Source organism: Alligator mississippiensis, chromosome 16 (assembly GCF_030867095.1).
Source record: "Alligator mississippiensis isolate rAllMis1 chromosome 16, rAllMis1, whole genome shotgun sequence".
Classification (NCBI taxonomy): domain Eukaryota; kingdom Metazoa; phylum Chordata; order Crocodylia; family Alligatoridae; genus Alligator; species Alligator mississippiensis.
This window is the reverse complement of record NC_081839.1, coordinates 28,772,969-28,793,253: the sequence shown is the minus strand read 5'-3', so window position 1 is coordinate 28,793,253 and position 20,285 is coordinate 28,772,969. Positions and strand designations below refer to the sequence as shown.

General features: G+C 49.3%; 2 protein-coding genes across 6 annotated transcripts in view; one reads left to right on the top strand and one right to left on the bottom strand.

Moving 5' to 3' along the window:
* The window catches only part of GRAMD1B (GRAM domain containing 1B), a 185,966-nt gene extending 175,572 nt beyond the window's left edge, over nucleotides 1-10,394 (top strand). For all 5 annotated transcript variants that reach the window (XM_019487296.2, XM_059719664.1, XM_019487297.2 and 2 more), the window contains 2 exons: nucleotides 598-715; nucleotides 1,495-10,394. In XM_019487296.2, coding sequence (XP_019342841.1) covers nucleotides 598-715; nucleotides 1,495-1,584 — 208 coding nt within the window. In that variant the 3' untranslated portion in view covers nucleotides 1,585-10,394. The remainder of the gene's footprint in view (nucleotides 1-597; nucleotides 716-1,494) is intronic.
* Nucleotides 10,395-10,405: 11 nt separating this feature from the next.
* SCN3B (sodium voltage-gated channel beta subunit 3) lies at nucleotides 10,406-18,864 on the bottom strand. The gene is made up of 6 exons (XM_019487303.2): nucleotides 18,760-18,864; nucleotides 17,769-17,932; nucleotides 15,886-16,111; nucleotides 14,525-14,663; nucleotides 13,776-13,872; nucleotides 10,406-12,748 (listed from the first exon to the last, which is right to left on the bottom strand). Exons 1-5 carry the CDS (start codon nucleotides 18,815-18,817, stop codon nucleotides 13,809-13,811), a joined length of 651 nt encoding a protein of 216 aa, XP_019342848.1. The 5' UTR covers nucleotides 18,818-18,864; the 3' UTR covers nucleotides 10,406-12,748; nucleotides 13,776-13,808.
* Between the last annotated feature and the right edge of the window lie 1,421 nt (nucleotides 18,865-20,285).

Genomic DNA, 20,285 nt, shown 5'->3' with positions numbered 1-20,285 from the left:
GCGAACTCCCCAGCCTGTATGTATGCTGTGGATTCCTTCTCCCAAGGTGCAGCATCCTGCATTTGTACACGTTGAACCCCATCCTGTTCTCTTCTGCCCACTTTTGTAGTCTGTCTAAATCCGTTTGTTTGCCCCAAGAATGCTGGTTGTCGTGCAACGTAAAAAGGCATATGGAAATTGTATCCAGGACCAAAGTCCTAGTTTTTAAAGTATCTCGGGCACCAAGGAATGCAAATCATCTGGATTTTCCATGAGACTTGGGCTCTTAAGTGCCTAGGGTGTTTTCAGTAGTGGGACTAAGAGGCTTGTCCTTGCGGGACACTTGGAAAATGCAATCCATATTAACTAAGGATGTGAACTAAAGTGAGTTAGTTAAACCACATTTGGCCCCCTCTGGATGGGCATTTTCTTACAAAATGAGTCACCTTAGCATGGCGTAGCTTATTTGGAATTAAGGCCGTTTTAATTTGAATAAGCTTATACACATAGGAACACGATGCGGTTTATCTAGCCACCCCACCATCTCCAGCTCAACCTGAGCAACAATAGGTGCCTTTCTAGAGCCACTTCATTTTGCATTGTGTGTGTCCCTGGCAGGTTACCCCAGTCCCAGACAGAGTGGGCCCAGTTACTAGAATCGCAGCAGAAGTATCACGACTCAGAGCTGCAGAAATGGCGCGAGATCATCAAGTCCTCAGTGATGCTTCTAGACCAGGTGAGAATGACCAGGAGTATCCATTTCCTGAATGCTCCCCCACTCACCCTGCTCTGTCTCCATATCTATCTCCATATCTTGCTTCCTTTCCTCCACTGTTTCTTGTCTTGCTACCTACACATACACACTTTAGGCCTCATATCAAACAGGACCAGGGCAAGCTGTCATTTAGGGCTGGTCAGGGTAAGGCTAAACAGACTTCTATGGTAGGCCAGAGAAGAGGAGCTAGGGGATCAGAGACGAGGTTCAGAAAGTTTGAACTGTTTCAGTTTGGTCCATTTAACCCTTCTCAGTCCCTCAGCAGAATAGATAAATTGGGTCCCTTGCAGATTTTCTGTGTGCGAATCTTTCCATTGAGATGAGGGAGAGGGGAGCTGCTCTTTGGGAGCGTTAGAAATCCCTCTGAACACTTCAAAACAGGAAGACAATGTCCTTCAGAAAAAAAGCCTCCCCAGTTTCTTTGCTGGTTGGACTTCACCAGAGAGAGATGGCTGCCTGTACAGGCTGTGAACCTGGAACGTGCTTTGGGGTGAAAGGTGCACAGGGCTATGTGTACGGCGCTGATTCTCTGCCTATCCACTTCTCAGCCCCTGTCCTGCTGCCAGCTTCCACCATATCCCAGTCCAAGTGCTTGGGTGCCAGGCAAACCAGTGCAATTAGAAACCTTAACCAGCCAGATAAGTCCTGTGGGTACACTGATAAGTAGATAAAAGCCACAAGCTGCTGTGCTTGCTTGACTTTACAGCACTGACGCATATGAGGCCTGTTTTCTCTTGCAGATGAAGGATTCACTAATAAACCTTCAGAACGGCATTGGCTCCCGTGACTATGGGTCGGACCCAGAGGAGAAAAGGAAGCGCTTCCACTAACAGGCAGGAACACAGGAGGCCAGAGGATTGTGTGCAATATGTGTATATAGAATATATAAATATATATATATAAATATATATATATATATATACAGAATATAAATATATATATATATTATATACAGATTTTAAGAGAAAAAAGCCTATGTATTGAGGAGGAGTGGGTGCCGACCTCCAACACTGGCTGAAATGGAGTGTCTTTGGGGTAGAATTGGGATGTAGTGGGGGAGGGCTGTGCTCTCCCAGCACCTTGGTGCTGTCAGGGGGGAGACCGCAGCTTGCGCTCACCTAGGCCCTCGCACCTCTCTTCTGTAGAGTCCTGTCTATTTGTCTGTCTGTTGTATTTGTTCATTTTAAAGGGAAGAATTGGAGCAAATGTCCCACTCATCCCTGCGTGTGAGGGCGCCCGAAGGACCTGCAGGTAGATAAAGGGGGCACTGTCAACTTCACCCTGTGCCACTGAGGACAGGGAGGCTTCACTACTGCCATCAGTCCCTACTGCATTCAGCTGCCTGTTAATGAGGAGGGTTGTGCAAGGACTGATCTTGCTCAATAGAGAGTGGGGCTTGTTTGGAGCCATCCCCAAGGACTCTGTGGCAGGGAAACCCTTCGGCTGCAGCCCAGTTTCACTCGGTGAAGCACGGAAACCTACCAAATTGAATCAGATCCTTGTGAGAATGCTCTGTGCTTCATTAATGGTAAAGGAAATGAGGGTTGCTGTGGGCTGTTCATTCAGACCTACCTGGGTGTCACTCTGCTTCCATCAGCAGAGTTCAGCCAGCCATGAACTGGGTTCTTTGCAGCGTGACAGTGTCCCCTTTACATGCTCTGTAGTTAGCTCAGCCCTCCACGCACTTGAGTCCCCATCAATAAGCCATCCCTATGGTAAGCAACTGCAGCTGTGCTGAAAGGGCTATATCTGTGCTGCTCTCCCCAGTGGGGAGAGCAGTTGATTTAAATGGACCCCACTTGGGAAAGCACCCTGGTATTTATTTTTGTTATTCGCTTTCCAATCCTTCTTCTGCCAAAAAAGAAAACCATGGGCTGTATCTTGGGACCAAGCGCTGGTGCTTAGCAAGGGTCCTGGAACTCATACTCCTTGGCACTGACACCTCCCTCCCCACCCTGCCCTAGGAGGGAACGAGGGCATTCTGCATGCACCTGCATACACTGGCTTCATCTCACCTTCGATGGCCACTTGTATGCAGAGGGAGCAGCTTTCCTTAAAAAAATAAAAAAATAAATAAAAATTAAGGAAGCCTTGATTGCAATAAACCAGACAGCTGTTTCTGGCCCAGGGACCTACCCACCCTTCCATTGCATGGCCGACACTTGGAGAGGGTCGGAACGGGGATGGGGACCTGTCATTATATAAAGAGGGCTCTTAATGAGGAAGAAGTTTTGGGGAGTTGAAAGGCTGTGCCCTTAGCGTGAGATGAAGTGGGTCTGAAGCAGGGCAGCTACAGGAGGGTCCACGGAGCAGGCTTAGACGCTTACAATTATGCGTGAATGTTACATTTTATTTATTTTTGAAGTTCATTTCAAATGCTGAAATGTTTGGCTTGCGAATCTGAAGCCAATATTGACCAGGGGAAGAAACCAGAGGACTGTGCTGAATGCGGACTGTGTTTTAGTGGGGCGGCTGTCTGCTCTGGTGACTAATGCACGGTTTCCTGTCTTGCCGACCAGGTGGATTAGCTGGTCTGTGAAGCGCGCTAGCTCCACCTTGTCTGACACTGGAAGAATATCCTGACTTCTTCACCGAGGTGGGAGCACCTGGCCCATCACCCCAGTTAGGGACAGTTTAGTGGACCGGCTGAGGTAGCCAGTCTGCTCCGGCATGCGCTGAGAGAGCAGGGAATGAGCGCTGGTGGGTCACTGGGCTTCCCTGCGGCATGTGGACCTGCCCTCCACAGTTGGTGAACCTGGGAGGAGCGTATGGGACTAAGCTATTTCCCCACAGCTTTGTAGTCTAGGTTGGTCGGAGGCTTTTAGTGTCTTTTGTGACCTACGACTCTGTGAACAAACTTTAACTGTGAAATTTCTCATAAGCAAAGAGGAGGTCAGGGTGTCAAAAGGGGGTGAGGAGAGCAAGAACAGGACAGACATGTGCCTGGGCACCAAGGGATTGCTATAACTTATTGTATTTATGATTATTTATTTAACTTAATGCTGCTCACTACTGTACAACTCCCTAGCATTTCCCTTAGGAGCCAGAAACTGCTGGTGCCGTGCTTAGTGTAGAGCAATACAGAGCCCTAGGACGTGTGGCAGAAAGAAAGCAAAGGTGGGGCAGGTGCTGCTGAGGAGGGTGGCCTGTGCTAAGGGCAGAAGGGCCGAGCTCACCAGAGGAGACAGCACCCTGGTTGAGAAGGGGCTGCTTTCCCCTATTGCTCTGTGTTTGGTTTTCTTCCGCAAATTCCCTGCCTCTGGTTCCTTCTTCCCTTGAGTTTAATCAGGAGGACAGCGGGGAGCTGGGTGGTTGCTGCCCTAGCTGTGCCAGGGGAAACCCTGCTTCCTGCAAGTACAGGTGGCATCTCAGCCCCTGTAAGTGAGTGTGCAGACCTGCCAAGAGGTGCTGAAACCTGTCCATCTGCTCAGGCCACAAATAATCATAATTTGGGGGCTGGACCCAATGATCTCACAAGGTCCCTTCCAGCCCTTAACTTCTGTGAATCTGTCCTAATCTCTCAGTCCTAATCTCCAGCCAGGTAGAGGGAAAAGACCGATTTGCCCTACTCACTTGGTCAGAAGCACAGCTTTGGGGGTTCGTTTAATCTAGTTCTACATCCCAAACACCGCAGTTTTCTCCAAGGAGACTGGTTCTGTAGGCCGGTAGATCAGGGAGTCTGGTCTACATGCAGATTTGCACAGCTTTAGATAAACTGGTGCATCCTCTCATGAAGCAGTTTACATGTGGTTAATTTAACTAGAGCCAGCAAATTCATAGGTGGAAGCTTAATTACTACAGACTAGGCTTAAACTGATATCGGAGTCTCCACGCATATGATTATCCCAGTTAAAACAAGTCAAACCCGTAGTAAAGCAAAAACAAGCCCTCAGGGTCAGGAGCTGATCCTGTTCCTCAGCGTTGGTGTTTGCCTTTCTCTGATGCTTAGTTATATAATAAGTCTCATGGCTCACCAAAAATAATTCTCCCTGCCTCTCAGCAGGCAGTGCGTTGTTACACTTTGTCTTTTAGGTCAGTGCTAAGTTTCAGGCATTTTTTTGCTGTTTTTTTTTTGAGGCCCACCCTCACCTCCTCCACTCTACACAGGCCCCCGTCAGGGGTTTTCTTGCCCTTTGGGATCCTTTGAAAAGTCCAGGCTGCGATGTTTATGGTTCAATGCCTTTGATAATCCAGCAGCTCTACTGGTAAAACAGGGACTGACTTGAAGGGTGTAATCAGGAAGGGAGAGCTCTGCTGCCTTTGCAGCATTGCAAGCCTGGATGAAGTGAAGGTTAGTGTTCACCCATCCCAAGGTCTTCAGCAGGCACATGCTTTGCAAATGTCTTGCCATATTTATTTCTCTGCTGACCAGGTCATGGTGATGCTCTGCGCTACCCCTGAAAACCCTGGCCCTTCTGCTGTTGATGACAGCTCGGTTTCACAGGCAGAATGCTTTGTTTTTCATGTTCAGCGTCTACTGCAGAAAGGGTTTCTCTTCCCACTCCAACTAATGCACTAGCCAAATGCAATTAATGTAAACTAATGCCAGCAGCTAATGGCCTAAGTAGTACTGCGTAAGATGCTGCACACAGGGAGGGACGCTTATATACGTGACAGTGGCGCTTGGCACTAACCCTTCCATATGTGGAAAAATGGACTTTTTTTGGTAAGCCCAGGTTTCAGATTTGAAGGTATAAATTAGGTATCTATGTTCTGCCTGCACTGAAGAAACGGGCCACAGCTGTGGAGAAGTGAGCCCTGCACTGTGTGGGTGTCAGGTTTGTAGCCAAGTTAAGCATGCATGCAGCATTGGTGTTGGACACAGGAGGGGTCCAACAGGCTTACGCTCATTTTAAGCAGCATGTTTTCAAGTTTGTCTGAGACTTGGGCACAGCTGGGCATGCTGAATTCCTACTGGAAGAGAAGAGTGCACAAAGCAGTGGGTACAATCAGCCAGCATACAGCTTATAGGGCAACCACACTTTTAGTAAGTTCTTTTAACCTTTAGAGGTAATACAGGGCCAGCATTATCCAGAGCCTGCTCTGACATGCCCGAGCCACTGCCCAATGCAATTAATAAATCATTGGATTAAAAAAAAAGGGCAGACGACAGTAAGGCTTCAGACTAGAACCCAGGCCCTTGTTCCCTTTCAGGCTAAAAGCTACTTTTGCTAAGCCTCACACCCTCTGCCTTCTCCCTTTCTCCTGACCTCACATATCTCCATTTCTTGGCCTCCCAAAGGACAAGTTTCAAAAAGCACATTGACTTTCCAGTCAAATGCTGCAACTACACCAAAGGTCGGGCATTAATCAGCTAACTCTTCAGAGTAACAAATGGTCAAACCCACTCTGGGTAAGGGGACCCCATAACTCTGCCTCCCTGGCACATGCACCAACCACTCAGTTCTAAGACATGAGAGAGTCCTCTTCCTCCTCCATTTAACACCCACTAATCATGGATTTCTGGCTGCCTACATTTTCTGAACTTAAGACGCAGGTCCAGGTCCAGAATAGGTATTTGTACATGTCCAGGTATGTATCTGGTCAATGCGCAGCCTCCTGCATGCACATTTCTACATCCACACCACAGGGGTAATAGAATCGTTTGGGCATAAGTACCATTTTTTATACTTGCACAATTAAAAAGCTGCTATTTAGATGCATAAAGGACACTATATCTCCACCCTTAGCACATGTGGATATCTTGATTTTGGACTGTATTTGTTAATGATAATGTTAATAGCTAAACCCACAATCAGCACCCCATGTTTGCCACTGGTAAAACTGCACTGCAGTTTAACTACCCCGTCGCACTTGGAGCTGATTATCCATCTCTCTACGTCTCCTTTCTGCCAGGGGATCTTGGAGATGTGCATCACTTCTCCATTAGCATTTAGGCTCATGCATGTCTGAGGCTTATTGCTTCTTGTAGAGGTTAAAGGAAGAGGTGGGGTTTTGCTGCTTTGAATTTCCTAGTCTGAGAGCTGCTCTCCCGCAATATTGCTGCTGCCATTAAATGAAGTGATTTTTTCCACCTCAGTAAAAACATCAGTGATATGGGGCCTAATTGCTCTCTTATGTAGAGCCATGCAGTTGTATAAGCCGCAAAGTACAGCTCTTTTGCCAAACCATAGCACGCAAGTGTGTGTGGGGGGGGGGGGGATGTGGAGGAGGGAGCTCTTTTGTCACAAAAGGAGGGCTGCAGTAGAGACCTAGACCTCAGCTAACCTCCACAAGACATTTTGCAAAGGCTCTGCTCTGACTTCTATGCATGTAAACAAGGTCCTGCTAGTCATTAGTTATGAAGGAGCTGAATATAGTGTTAGAAGATTGCCTACCTACCTGGACACCTTTCTGAATGGCTGGAAGGTGTGGAGCTGGGCAGAAAGTCTCATAAGAAGTGCCTCTCGCGAGGTGCACGGACTCTTCTGTCTCCAGTGGTGGGTACAGCATGGGTGCATGACAAACAGCAGAAATGGCTGGTTTGGCTTGAACTTGATCCTGTACCCAAACGGGAAAGAGGCAAATATGTGGAAAAACTAAAGTTGAAGCTTTGAGTGACACAAGGTAGAACTATAAACAGGGAGTGTTACCTTGTCCTGTGCTCTCCTGCTGCCTGGCTTCTCCAGACAGCTGCTTTGCACATGTCTTTTGATGTTGAAGAATGGCAGGAGAGATTGCAGGGCACAACGACAACAACCTTCAATTGGGAGCATGCTGAGCAGTGGAGGAGTAGAAAATGGGGGGTCCTGGGAACCTGTGAGCAGAGGACTTGTGGCACGTGGCCTGACTTTGTTCCCCTCCACAGTAGCTTTGTATTTTAGGGCTTGACCTTTCCTCACCTTTTCTGTAGCTAGGGGTGCCCGAATGGAGAGTCGGAGTGGGACACGCGGTGGCTTTCCCATCATTCGGCACTAGAGAGAGGAACTGGAGGAGAGCTCTCCACTCCAAATCCAGCCCAAAGCTAAAATGGCCAGTGTTTCTGTTGTCAAACAACCTGCGAAACAGAGGTTAGTGTCGAACAACTCAACGTGCCTTGTCTCCTCCCCTCCCCTTTCTGCCTGCCAAACGGTAGCGTAGGGTCTCCCAGCCCCACTGGATGGAGTGGGTCACCTCAGGTTGGTTTGTTCTCTCCTCCCCCAGTGTCTTTCCAGGGATTCCCTACCCTTAAGGCTTGTTTGCATGGGGACACGTGGGAAAGTGAAGGTGCATCAACTAAAGATAAACGCACTTAAGTCAGGGCACATTAAACCTTCACGAGGACGCTTCCATTTCAAAGGCAAGTGGCTTCACTAGCCTTTTGATCCACAATTATCCAAGGGCTTGTCTATGGGGGATGTGCCTGTGCAGTCAGGGAGGGGTTGTATTTACAGCGCACTACCTACTTTCGGCTCGCTTTTTGTGTAGAGACTCTTAAGGCACAGTAAATGCAAAGGTAACCAACTCCACTTTCAGAGCAGGGCGAATGCAGTGCACATTCACGCCCTGGCTTACTTCCCCCTGTAGACAAGCCCTAAGCTAACTGCGCTAGGGTCACATCGCTCCTGAATGAGATAAATCCACACAAGTGTCTAACAAGCCTTACACCATAAATCCCTCAAAACAGGCAGGCTTTCTCCCCTGCACCACCAGGCTGACCTGCATATTTCTCAAGTGACGTCCCAGACAGGGTATAGACCCACCCCGGGTAGCTTGTACTACATCTTACATCTAAGGGCACGTGGTTCTGGGTAGTTAGGCAAGTTCCCCAACAGGTGACAGAAAAAGAGCACAGCCAATACAGTACTTAAGGCCCGAGCTGCAGGTCTCAATATCCAAAGGCTTCAATTGCTGCCACTGGAGGAAGAGAGGCCTGGCTTGTCGTGGTCAACAAATCCACTGCACCAAACTGGGCCATTACTGTTGAAGCCTGTCGTCTCTGCCAGGGCTGCTTCGTCAAGCCCCATTTGTAGCCTGCCTTTAGAGTGTGTTGTGCCTCCTGGGAAGCCACCTGAAGGGCTAGTTCTGGTGGGGTCCTTGCAAGGCTGAGATGCTGCCATTCGGGGGCTGCTTATTGTGACGGAGCCTGGTTTGAGGTTGGAGAAGCAGGAGGGCATGAACTGTAGAACCACCTGCATGTTCTTTTGTTAAGCACCGCTCTGGCTGGGAACTAGGAGACCAAAGCATCTGAAACAGCTGGTTTGAGAAACAATCACACGGAAGTTGTTTGAGTGAACCGTGCTCAAGGTTCACGCTCCCTTCCTTGTGGTCAGCTGCTGCTCCGTGCTTGCTCTCTCTCCCCCCTCTGCACGCAAACCCGTTTGTGCCATAACACTGATTTTCTAGATGTGCAAACCAGCCAAAAAAGGAGTGCTGTTCTCTTCCTCTCTTGCTCAGCCCCCCAGCTGGTTTTTCCTTTCACAAGGCAGAGAGCGCAGGCATGACTCTTAGCACCGCTCATGCAGGAGAATATGGTCTTTCCCAACATGTATTGCAGCTACAAGGCTTGCCTGGCTCCACCTCCTCCCTTCCCACCTTTGCTGCTGGACAATCACCCCCTTTTTTCTCCAGATCACCCTCACCCCAGATGGACAGACCCGGTGCTGTCTTCGGTTTGCCTTTCCTTGCAGCAGTTTGTGCCCTGCTACTCAGTGAATGTGTTCCGGTTTGGTTTGGAAAAGGACTTCCTTCTGCAGAGGGAACTCTATTTGCACATGGCTCAGGGAGGCTTCTCCTCTGACCGTCTCTGTTACCTCACTCATTTTGGCCAATGTTACTGCTCACATTAAGCAGCCGCCTTCCCCACCCTCACCAGGAGAGGCTCGAGAGCTGAGCTGCATTGCTGTAGCTCCAGTCTCAGTCCATACTGTCCTCTGCGGCACCAGGTCTGAGCTGCTAAGCAGCAGCAGCTCTGCGTTGTTCATCTGCTTTGCTGGCTAACCCACCTTCCCCTGTAAAGGGTACTTAACAGAACAAACATGGAAGCACTTACCCACACTCTTGGTCCAGTGCAGTTGGAAGGGAGGGCTGAGCAAACTTAACCTCACCGCTGTGAGCAGATGCTGCCTGCCCTGAGCCTGATACAGTATTGTGACCGCACGTTTGGGGTGTTACCAGCAGTTTGCTTTGCATTATTTTCACCAGCTCACCAAGTGCTCCAGGGCTGGATAAAGCTGCTGCGTTCCTGAAATAGCTCTTTTCCCCCAGTCGTGGGCTGGGTTCCTGCAACCCTGACTGCTGCAAACCATCCCCGGTTAGTAAGGATGGATTTATTTCAACAGGAGGGGGTTGTGTGGTCAGCCCCAAGGAATGCCCAACCCTTCTGACTTGTAACACCACATGGTGGGAAAGGAGGGACGACAGGCCAAGGACCTACATCCGCCTGGTTTAGAGCGGACATGGGTTGTAGTAGTAAGACAGACTCTGGGGCTGGGCCACGTGCACAATGAACACCAGTTGTGTTTTCGGGGTTGTCTGGCTCTCTGTGTTTGGCTCTGTAACTATAATAAACTTTGCGCTGTGCGCAAGGTGCGATAAGCCCGATAATGAAACTTACCTGCTAGATCCTAGGAGTTATAAAGGCTACACGGCCAAATCTTACTGTAAAGTAGCTAGTACAAAACGGAAGTACAGTATGAATAAAAAAGTATTGAACAAATGACAGAGCGGCTCTTGAGTTCATGGAGTGCTTCTCTTTTATTGTCCTACCTACTTCTAAGGTCTCTCATGTCATTTCCATATACACAGAGGGTCTTTCCTGACACCAGCTGGGGAAGATCTTCCCAGAAGACACAAACAGCCTTTAACACCAGGACAAATGACTCTCTCTTTCCCCTTTTTTTTTTCAATGGGAAGGTGAAACCTTAATGCAGCTTCCCCCTGCCTGAAAATACTCACAGGAGATTGGTAGTACCTGTCTGCTGGAGTGCCTCTTAAAGGAGTGGGTGAATGGAAGATGAAAGCCACACACAACAGCATCTTGAGACAAAATCATGAAAGGAAAGCATAGGGGATTAAACACAACCCTTCTTTCCCTCCTTCCCTCTGAGGCAGCTCTCAGCATTTTATCATTCATTAACTCTTAAAGAACCCTATGGCTTTGCTGGAGCATCTTCATCCTACATATGGAAAAACTGAAGCATGGAAAAAGGTTAAGTGACCTACCTAAAGTCACACAGTGCATCGAGGCTGTGGCCACCTGGAACCATCAAGTCAAGATTTATTCCCGCTGCCTGAGTCCCTGGGGCCAGGCCCCCAGGGTTAGCATTATGCACAATAGTATCTTAGGCTGGATGAGCAAGCATTGAAAAATGAAGACATCCAAAAGGAACCAAAAGTGGAGACACTTTCCTCTGTTTTAAACATGGGGTACTAAGAAAACAGTGCCCAATCTTAGTGGCATTATACACAAAGCATGCTTAATTTAGGTTCGAGATGTGAGACCGGGATCTGGTTTTGGACATGCTACAGTTCAACCCTCTGAGTCTGGGCTTTCAGTTTGTCCTATTATTAAAACCAGGACAATGGGTAGATTCTGATCCAATTTGGTTCAGTCACAGGAGAGTCATTTCTAAGCTGTAGCATAAAGCAGAGGAAGGCTACACAGGAAGCATGCCTGGATGGGGAGCATTTTATCTGCTTGGAAGCAAAGAGTCGGTGTGGCAGAACCATCTGAATTCTTACAGGCAGTAAAGCCACTAGTGCAGCAGGGATGTCACACTAGCTGCTATGAGGAAACATCCTGTTTCGTGAATGGGGCACAGCATCCCCCTTATTTCCCACTTCCTCCCACAAAGAAACACCCTTAACTAGCTTGGGTTCTAACTAAGCTTCAGTCCTCATGCTACATGGTCTGTTTAATGAAGCCAAAACCCTTTACCTTAACAAACTCTAGTTGTGCTTTAAGAGAAACTTGATTGGCAATAGGAATCTTGTGCAATAATGGCTCATATTATCAAGGGGAAATAATAATGCATTCTTAATGGCTATAGAGAAAACAAGCATTTCCTTTCTAAAATCACTAGGTGGTGCTGCTACCCTGCCTTCTCCTTGCTCCACAAATCCCAAAGCCTTGTCCCGACTTTCCTACGAAAGAATAATCCGTTTTCATTCACTTTCTTACCTAAACCAGTCTCCTGTCTTCAGGCTTGCTGGCTTTCTAGTCCTCCTGAAATCAGCAGCATCCTCTAGTAGGCTAAATCTCTCTCATGCTGCTCCTCTGTGTTGCTGCTATTTGATGGAGGTTACGTCAGCGATCAGGAAACACTCAGACTATCTGATGGGTGAAGTGGCAATGCAAGACTAGCAGACACTACACGGATGTCTGTTGCATTCAATGACTTGGGTGTCAGGGTTGTGTTGAGTTACAAATCAGCGTGGGGGCCTCCCAGATTGGCAGCGATGCTTTCCATTTGGGGTGAATTCTCGCAATCCCCTCCTCAGCAACAAGCAGCGCCCGTGTCCCAGACAGCTGGTGCAGTATCAAGCTGTTCGGGGCACTCTGGTACCCCCAGCCTCTGTCTCATGCTTGCAGCCGCAACCAAGAAGCAGGCACCTAAAGGGGAGGCAGCAGGTGCAGGGTTGGGATACTCTAGTGTCTAGAATGGCTGAGCATTGTACTAAGATGACCCCTCTCCAGGTCACACAGGGCAGAATAATGTGACACACCACTAAGCTCCCAGGCAGGATTAGCATCGTTTGCAAACAAAGGAGAATGTGGAGGGGGGTGAGAAATGACACCGATATTTACAGAGCCATTAGGGTGAGGTGGGGGCTGAAACTTGGGAAGGAGCCGTGCTGCCCGTACCCCCATGCCCTTTGCTCAGCATGCTTCAAAGGAGAGTCCTTTAGCAAACAGGCTGGCAGCTCAGGATGGAATCATGAAGCTGATGTCAAGGCTGTATAAAGTCCAAGGCAAACAGAAGGGATTTTTACACTTTCCCTCATTTCCTCCTGATGCTGTAGGGTTCCCCCAAACCTGACTGGAATTGCATGGTCCTTCCAACTTCAGAGCCCCTGCAAGAGACAGAAAAGCCTGGATGTGGCTCGTTCCTTACCCATGGAGACATGGTCTTGTATTATAGCGAAGTTTCCTTGGGCCTGTGTAGGCAGATGCAGATAAAAGTTACAGCAAGTTATGGGAAAGGTGGAGATGGGGTTTAGATTTCTGAAATTTGGATCTGGGATTCTGGTGTGACGTTACATGTACTGGGGCTTCTTTAGGAAAAAAAAGGGAAAGTAACTTGTTTTATTTAAATGTGGAGAGGAAAGATAGAAGGGGACAGATGAACAAATTACGATGAGTTAAAAGAAGGAGGGGTGGGGGTGGGATTTACCAATTGCAATATTGCAATAATAATAATCGCGGAAGCGAAACTAGAACTGTTAAACTACATTAACTTAGCAGTTGTTTTATTCAGGGTTAAACTTCCACTTACCACGGGATAGAGACAGGTAGTTAGCTGTAGTGGCCCAAAGCCAAGCAGATGGCAGGGCAGGGTGACCCTGGCATAAAGGCTACCATATTCTGAGGAGGCGCACAAAACTTTTTGCAGAGCAGCTGAGAAATAGGTGCCCCCCACCACAAATACACATCCCCCTTTTAACTCGGGGAGGTCCCGGTAGCCCAGTTGAGTAAAGTCCTTTTTTTGGGCCTAGTCCTTAGTCTCCCTCGCTCAGCTCCCCAAATGCACAAAAGACTGAAGTGCTCAGCTGCTCCTGGTGATGTGGGGGGCATAGATCAATGGACGATTGATAGATTCCTGGCAAGAAAAGGCTCAGGCACAGCCAGGTCTTGTGCTACTGAGTTTAAAAATAATCTAAATCCACCCTCAGTGTCTACATGCCAACTGCTTCGAAGGCCACCGGGGAAGCCTCAGACAAAGAACCAACCTGGGACTTCACCTCACCAATTTTCCAAGATTTTTGTCAGTATAACACATCTCTCCATTTCAAGCCCACCCCAGAGGAAGTGGGTCCTTTCTCCTACCACTTGCAAAAGGTGGAATCAGCCGTTCCCTGGAACCGGACTGAACTCACCTACCTTGTGGCGCATCATGCCACCATCTCCCCTTTGCTACTCCTCCACAGGCACCGAACAGTTTTCCTTGTTTTCTGATGGAATCGCGAGGTAGTCAGTCCTGTGGGTGGAAGAGCAAAGGGTCACCCCAGGTGCTGGAGAGCTTTCACGGCCTGGTTTTCAGAGACAAGCACCCATAACCTAGCACCTCTGAAGTACCAGGCCTCCATTGCCTTTGGCTGAGTCGACAGCACAGCAGCTGTGATCTCCCTTCAGCAAACACCTTCAGCATACTACTTCTTCAAGGACAGGGGCAAAGTTGGATGTAGTTATCGAGTGCTAGAATACTTCTCACTCCCACAACGGACAAAAGCATTGTTGCCTCAAGGAGAGAGAAAGGGACAAAGCAGGCTAACACTTAAAGGGCCTTATTTTTTTTTAACCTGTCAAGTGTGTTGCAGGGAGGTCCTGGGAAAATATCTGTAGCATTTTAACAAGGCCCTGCCTGTTCCATGTGGTCCCACGTTTGGCCAATCCACCTCCATCCCTAATACCACCCTCTGCTAAGCCGGTGTGTTGTCATTCACAATACAGCTACATTTTGCAATGGAGAGAGACAGCAAAAGCATCTGGGAGAAATTAATATGAGACCAGAACGTTTTTCCTTACAGCCCCAGAGTCAGAGGTCTGGTGAACCCTCTGAATGACCTGGTATTTCTGTGAAGGAGGACAGCTTGCACGTGCTTGCAAGCCTGCAGGCGTTTTACACTCACGCATTTTCCTGGGTAGCTTCCTCTGCTTTGGAGACCTTCCTGTAGCAATAGACCATTTCGATCAGCAGCCACAAGGTGAGGAAGACCAGAAGGATATACATCATAATTTCAGAGATGACTGAAGTGAAGTCATCGCCAGCTGTCGGCAAAATAGAATAAAGATGTCACTGGCCCCCTCCTCAGAGGGTGCAAAACAAAACTGGTCTTCAAAGAACCAGTCCCCTCCTCTCCTCAACTGGATGCAAAACCCCACAGGAAGGGGCAACAGGAAGTATACAGAACTGCAGGGCTTACACCACCTCCTTTACTGGAAATAAGATCAGGAGGCCATGGACCCGCCAGAATATAAGCGTGGAGTTTCTACAGCCAGTGGAACCAGTAGCACTGAAGCAGCCCAGGGACAGTCTGTCAATGCATCACCTTGAATTGATGCCCCTGGGCTGAGGCTTCCTGCCCTTATCCCTCATCCAGAAACTGGGATTGCACCTCCAGGTTCAGGAGGGATTGTTGGGCAGGGCTGAAGGGGGAAGGGTTTTGTTTCACATATTCCATCCTGCACAGTCCCCAAGTATGTTCATGCTTGCCCCTAATTCCATGTTACACCCCCTGTAGCACACGTGCATAGACCGCCACCTTTAGTCCAGCTCATCCTGGACTTTGATTTGTTTACACTGTGCTTTCTATTCCCTGCTTTACCCCTACTTGTCCTATAGTGCACTGAGGATGGGCATGTGAGAGAGACCAAGAAACAATGTGATTTGGGAGACAGGGAGACAAATTCATGTGAGGGAATGGACTGGGTGAAGTCCTGGCATCAGTGAAGTCAGCAGCAGAAGTCCCACTGACTTTAATGGGCCCTAGATTTCACTACTAGGATGGGAGAGGGGGAAAAGGTCAGAGAGAGAAAGTGCAGTGTGGGTCAAAGGCAGGGAGTAATGCATGGAGAGATGCTCACAGTGGGAGAGGGAAGAAAAGAGGTCACCACCTCAGTGCTGCTCCGACCCACTGAAGCCCTGATGCTGTCTTACAGCCACCAGGGAATAGCCTGTGTCCTGAGCTGGGAAAAAAGCCTGCTCTGGTTGTTCTCCCACTCTGACAGCACCTGAACATCTTCCCTGATTCACACTTAAAATAGTCAGACCCCTCAAGCAAGGGGAGTTTCATCTCCGAGCTTAGCCAGACTATTGATATAGTATAGCGGAAGATAGGTCTGCCTGCAAATAACCCAGCAGCTAGCAGCTTCTCTGCCCCTCTCCAGGGATACTACTGAAAGACCATTAGTCTGGTTTGCAATAAACTTGCCCTTGATGCAGCAGTTTACAACTGACAGCTTAACTGACATTCCCTCCAATCCTTCGTACCCTCCTCAACCACGGTGAGGTGGATGAGTCTGGAGCTTCTGAAGAGTGGGCGGTGAATCTCAAACTCAAACTCCCGCGTGACATTACAGGTGTAGATCCCTGAATCGTTCAAGGTCACATTTAGCACGGTAATGGACACATCCTGCATGTCTTTGCTCCCATTCCACTGTAGCCGGCCACTGAAACGGCTTGGAAATTCATGGTAGGTTCTTCTGTACTCATAGATCTGCCAGGAAATATGGGAGGAAAGCTCTCATTAGCACATAGGAACATTGACCTGACTAAGATCACGGAGCAGGCCAGTGGCAGAATCCTGTACCTCCTGGCTTCCAGCCCAGTGCTTCTTCTATTAGACACGCTTGCAGCCACAAAAACGACCGGGTTCAATACAATCCCATTTAAAACAAATGGCCCAAATATGTCACAAGGAATATCTGCATGCACTGCAATGGTACATTGCAATGAACTTGTTACCACTTGCTCCCTTTCTATACATGCCGGTGAAGCTCGTTGAGGCTTTTGCCAATTTCTAGAGATCAAGAGTCAGTGTTATTAAAATGCAAATCCCACTCCCTCTCCCACATCAAACTCATTAGCATTTCTTGACACTGGAAGCAGGTAAACCAATGAGCAAAAAGGCCTGTGGAGCCTGAATTCCTCTCTCACTTTGCAAAGTGGCCTTTTCAGATCCCCCAAAAGATGGGGGATCATTCTGTGTCTCATCTGCCACTAACTCTGCTTTGTGGAGGTAAGGAAAGATATGAATCTAATTGCTTGTATGCAGGAGATGCAGGCCTCCAAGGACTCAGGGCTCCTATTTTTTCTACACCAACAGTTGCTTCTTGTTCACTAGAGTCACATTCTTCTCCCTTGACTCATTTGGCTCCAATTTCCAGCCAAGAAGAAACCAAACACTGAGATATTCTAACTGCTTCCTGGGCCAGAGGATGGGGTCACTTTTCCCATTAAAATGTCTGGTGAAGAAAAGTAAATCCTAGTCCCACTGATTTCAATTACTAAAATACTGTGCACTTTAGTGGGACATGATTTAACTTATAAATAGCAATGATGGAAACCAAAAGCGTGTGCTGCACGGGTGAATGGATGATGCCAAAGGTCATTTGACATCTCTGCACCTCTATTTCCATGCTTGTCCTTCAGGTTGTCTGTTTAGGCTTTTACACATTTCGGGAAAGGCACTGCTGCTTCCTGTGTGTACAGCTGCTAGCACAACGGGGCTCTGAGCTCAGATGGGGCTTCAAAGTGCCACTGCAATGCAAAAAAATCTGTGCCTCACTGCGCTGATCAGTGAAGGTGGGGAGACGACTGTGAAACTTCATTATTGTGTGTAAAGTATTGAATGAAAAAAACTGGAGATTAATGCACTGTAATTCAGGAATGAGGGGCATCATCAGAAACCTAAAAGTGGCCTCTGGAAATTTCTGTCTTCCTCAAATCAAAGTTAAAATGCTGAGAGACTCGTATCCCCACTCACTTCTCTTTTCTTCTTTACATTACCCTGGGTGCGTCTACACGAGATGCTAAAAGTGCAGTAGGCCAATTCTACTGTGCATTAGCGTGTCACAGCGAAAGCCATGCTAATCACAGTAGAATTAGCCTACCGACTGCACAATAGCATCATGCAAAAGACAGGCATTGGCGCTCCTGTGCAGTAGTGCCGATTACGGTGCATTAAGTTAGTACCTGTTTTTACAGGTACTAAATGTGCCATAATTACAGCACAGTAATGCATGTATAGACATAACAACTGTGACCCAAAAGCAAGACAAAGCACTAGTTGCACACGCCCTCATGTATTTGCTACACACATTCTTCACACAAAGGGCTACAGAAACGAAGAGCTAGGCTCCAAACATACGTACAAGTTCATCTCTCCCGCCTTCAGGCCGATAGAACCACTCGACCAGCGTGGTGGCGGTAACCTCCTCTCTCTTCATGCAGGAGATACAGAGTAGCTTCATGTGCGTTCCCTGGACGGCCTCCGTCTCCGACGGGACCTCAACACACACGGGAGAGCAGAAGCCAACTGGGAGCAGACAGCGAGGAGCAGCAGCAGACATGAGACAGATCGAGGGGGAAGGGAGAAAAACCAATTGATTGTTTATTCAGGTCGTTCTTTTATCAACCTCTCATATCCCCCAACGGCAAACCATTTTGTTCACCGCTATTTGCACAGACAACGGAGAAAAGTCTAAAATGGCAGCTTTATAAAACTTGATTTCTCCAAACAAACTCTATAAATAATACATAATCCATAACAAACCATAATTAATGGTGTGCGATTGCTTCATGCCAGTTTACCTCACCAGCATCTGCTTTGCCACAGTTTTATATATCCCCCCCCCCCGCCCGCCAGAGTATTTAATGCTGCTCTAGGGAGGACGAGGCGCCGTGTGAAAGCACGGATAGCGGCGCACGCTCTCGAACAGCACTTCACGAGTCCCGTGTTAAAGACCCCCTGGGACCGCGCACCGAGGTGCAGCCGTGTGAAAGCGGGGCACGAATCTGGCTGGTGAAGTGCCCAGAGCACACCTTCACGACTCGCTCTTCGCGGTCTGCTTCGTTGGCATCGACGCAAGATCGGGCGTGGAGGCCGACGGAGCAGGCAGACTGGCTCGATCCACGCCCCTCGCCCCCAAATGCCGTCAACCGGTTCGCGCGCAAACAGGCGCCTGGGTCACTCGCCCTTCCAGAAACACCGCGTCCCCTGTCTCTCAAGCACCCTGCCGGGCGACGGAGACGCCGCCGTGCCCGCTGCCCGGCGGGGCTGGTGGGGCAGCGTCCCCCTCCTGGGCTGGGAGGGGAGCAGAGGGCAGCTCCTGCAGCCCGCGAGCCCCGGGCTGCAGCACCTACCGCAGGCGATGAGCAGCAGGGCGGACACGCCGCAGCCCCGCGCCGCCGCCGCCTCCATGGCTCCGCTGCGGCCGCGACCCGTCAGCACCGCGGACAGCGCCCGGCGGGCCGCCCCGCCAGCAGCGCTCCCACCGCGCCGGCTCCCCGCGCCCAGCCCGGCCCGAGCATGCGCGGCGCCGCCTCCAGCCATCCCTCCCGGGCCCCGGCCCTGCCACACCCTCCCTCGGGACCCCCGCATCTCTGAAGTCATCTGCCACCGCTTCCCCCCCATCGCAGGGAGCTCTTGGCTTGGAGACACCAGCAAACACTCCCCAGCACCCGACAGGGCTTTGTGTCACCACACAGCCGCTCTCAGCACAGTGGGAGGACGTGTTGCAGCCCAAAGGATTGGGGCACACAGCAAGGCAGAGGGGCAATGGGAAAGATATGTTGCAACCCAAAGGATTGGGGCACACAGCAAGGCAGAGGGGCAATGGGAAAGATATGTTGCAACCCAAAGGATTGGGGCACACAGCAAGGCAGAGGGGCAATGGGAGGATATGTTGCAACCCAAAGGATTGGGGCACACAGCAAGGCAGAGGGGCAGTGGGAGGATATGTTGCAGCCCAAAGGATTTGGGGCACACGGCAAGACAGACAGGAGGGGGGCAGTTAATAGCAGCCTTTAACTCCCCAGGGGGTGGCTCCAAAGAGGCTGTTCTCATAGTTTCATAATAGGGTCAGGAGGGACCTGAACAGATCATGTAGCCTGACCCCCTGCCAGGCAGGAATGAATGCTGAGTTCACAAGACCCTAGACAGGTGAGGTGATCATCCAACCTCCTCTTGAATTTGCTCAAGATAGGGGTGAGTACCACTTCCCTGGGAAGTTGGTTCCAGATTTTGGCCACCCTAACTGTAATATATTGCTTTCTGATCTGTAACCCAAACCTATTCTCCATCAGCTTATGACCATTGTTCCTTGTGACCCCAGGTGGTGCTGGGGAGAAAAGGGCTCTACCTATTTGCAGTTGATCCCCCCTGATGAGCTTGTAGGTAGGGGCAGATGACAGAACAAGGAGCAATGGGCTCATGCTGCAGCAAGACAAGTTTGGGTTGGATATTAGGTGAGGAAGTCTCTCGCCAGGAGGGTAGTGACACACTGGAACAGGTTACTCAGAGAGTTTGTGGAGTCTCCACCCCTTGCAGGTTTAAGACCCAGCTAGACAAAGCCTTGGCTGGGGTGATGTAGTTGGGGACGGTCCTAGTTAGGACCTCCTGAGGTCCCTTCCAACTTTCATTTTCTGTGCTCCTATGACTCAGTCCACTACAGCAAGCATTCAGCTACCTGCTCCTCTCCAGCAAGTCCCTGGGTGCAGATGCAATACAGCATGGCAGATTAGGAGCCCACTCTCTTCTCCTTGCTCCTCATTCATTTGGATCAGTCTAACTTACATTTAAGGGCCAGATGCAGCTTTGTAGGGCTTTTAATAGACATTCAGGAATGCCTGAGCAATATCCCTGGCTGTCTCATGTGACAGCCGCGTGT

Bases quoted from the DNA above. Each gene is read 5' to 3' on its own strand.
- SCN3B (XM_019487303.2), bottom strand. From the start codon at position 18,817: ATGGAGGCGGCGGCGGCGCGGGGCTGCGGCGTGTCCGCCCTGCTGCTC. The intron at 17,933-18,759 runs GTAGGTGCTGCA...GTCTGCTCCCAG, and splicing joins CCTGCTGCTCATCGCCTGCG to TTGGCTTCTGCTCTCCCGTG. The intron at 14,664-15,885 runs GTACGAAGGATT...TTTTGCCGACAG, and splicing joins CCTCACCGTGGTTGAGGAGG to CTGGCGATGACTTCACTTCA.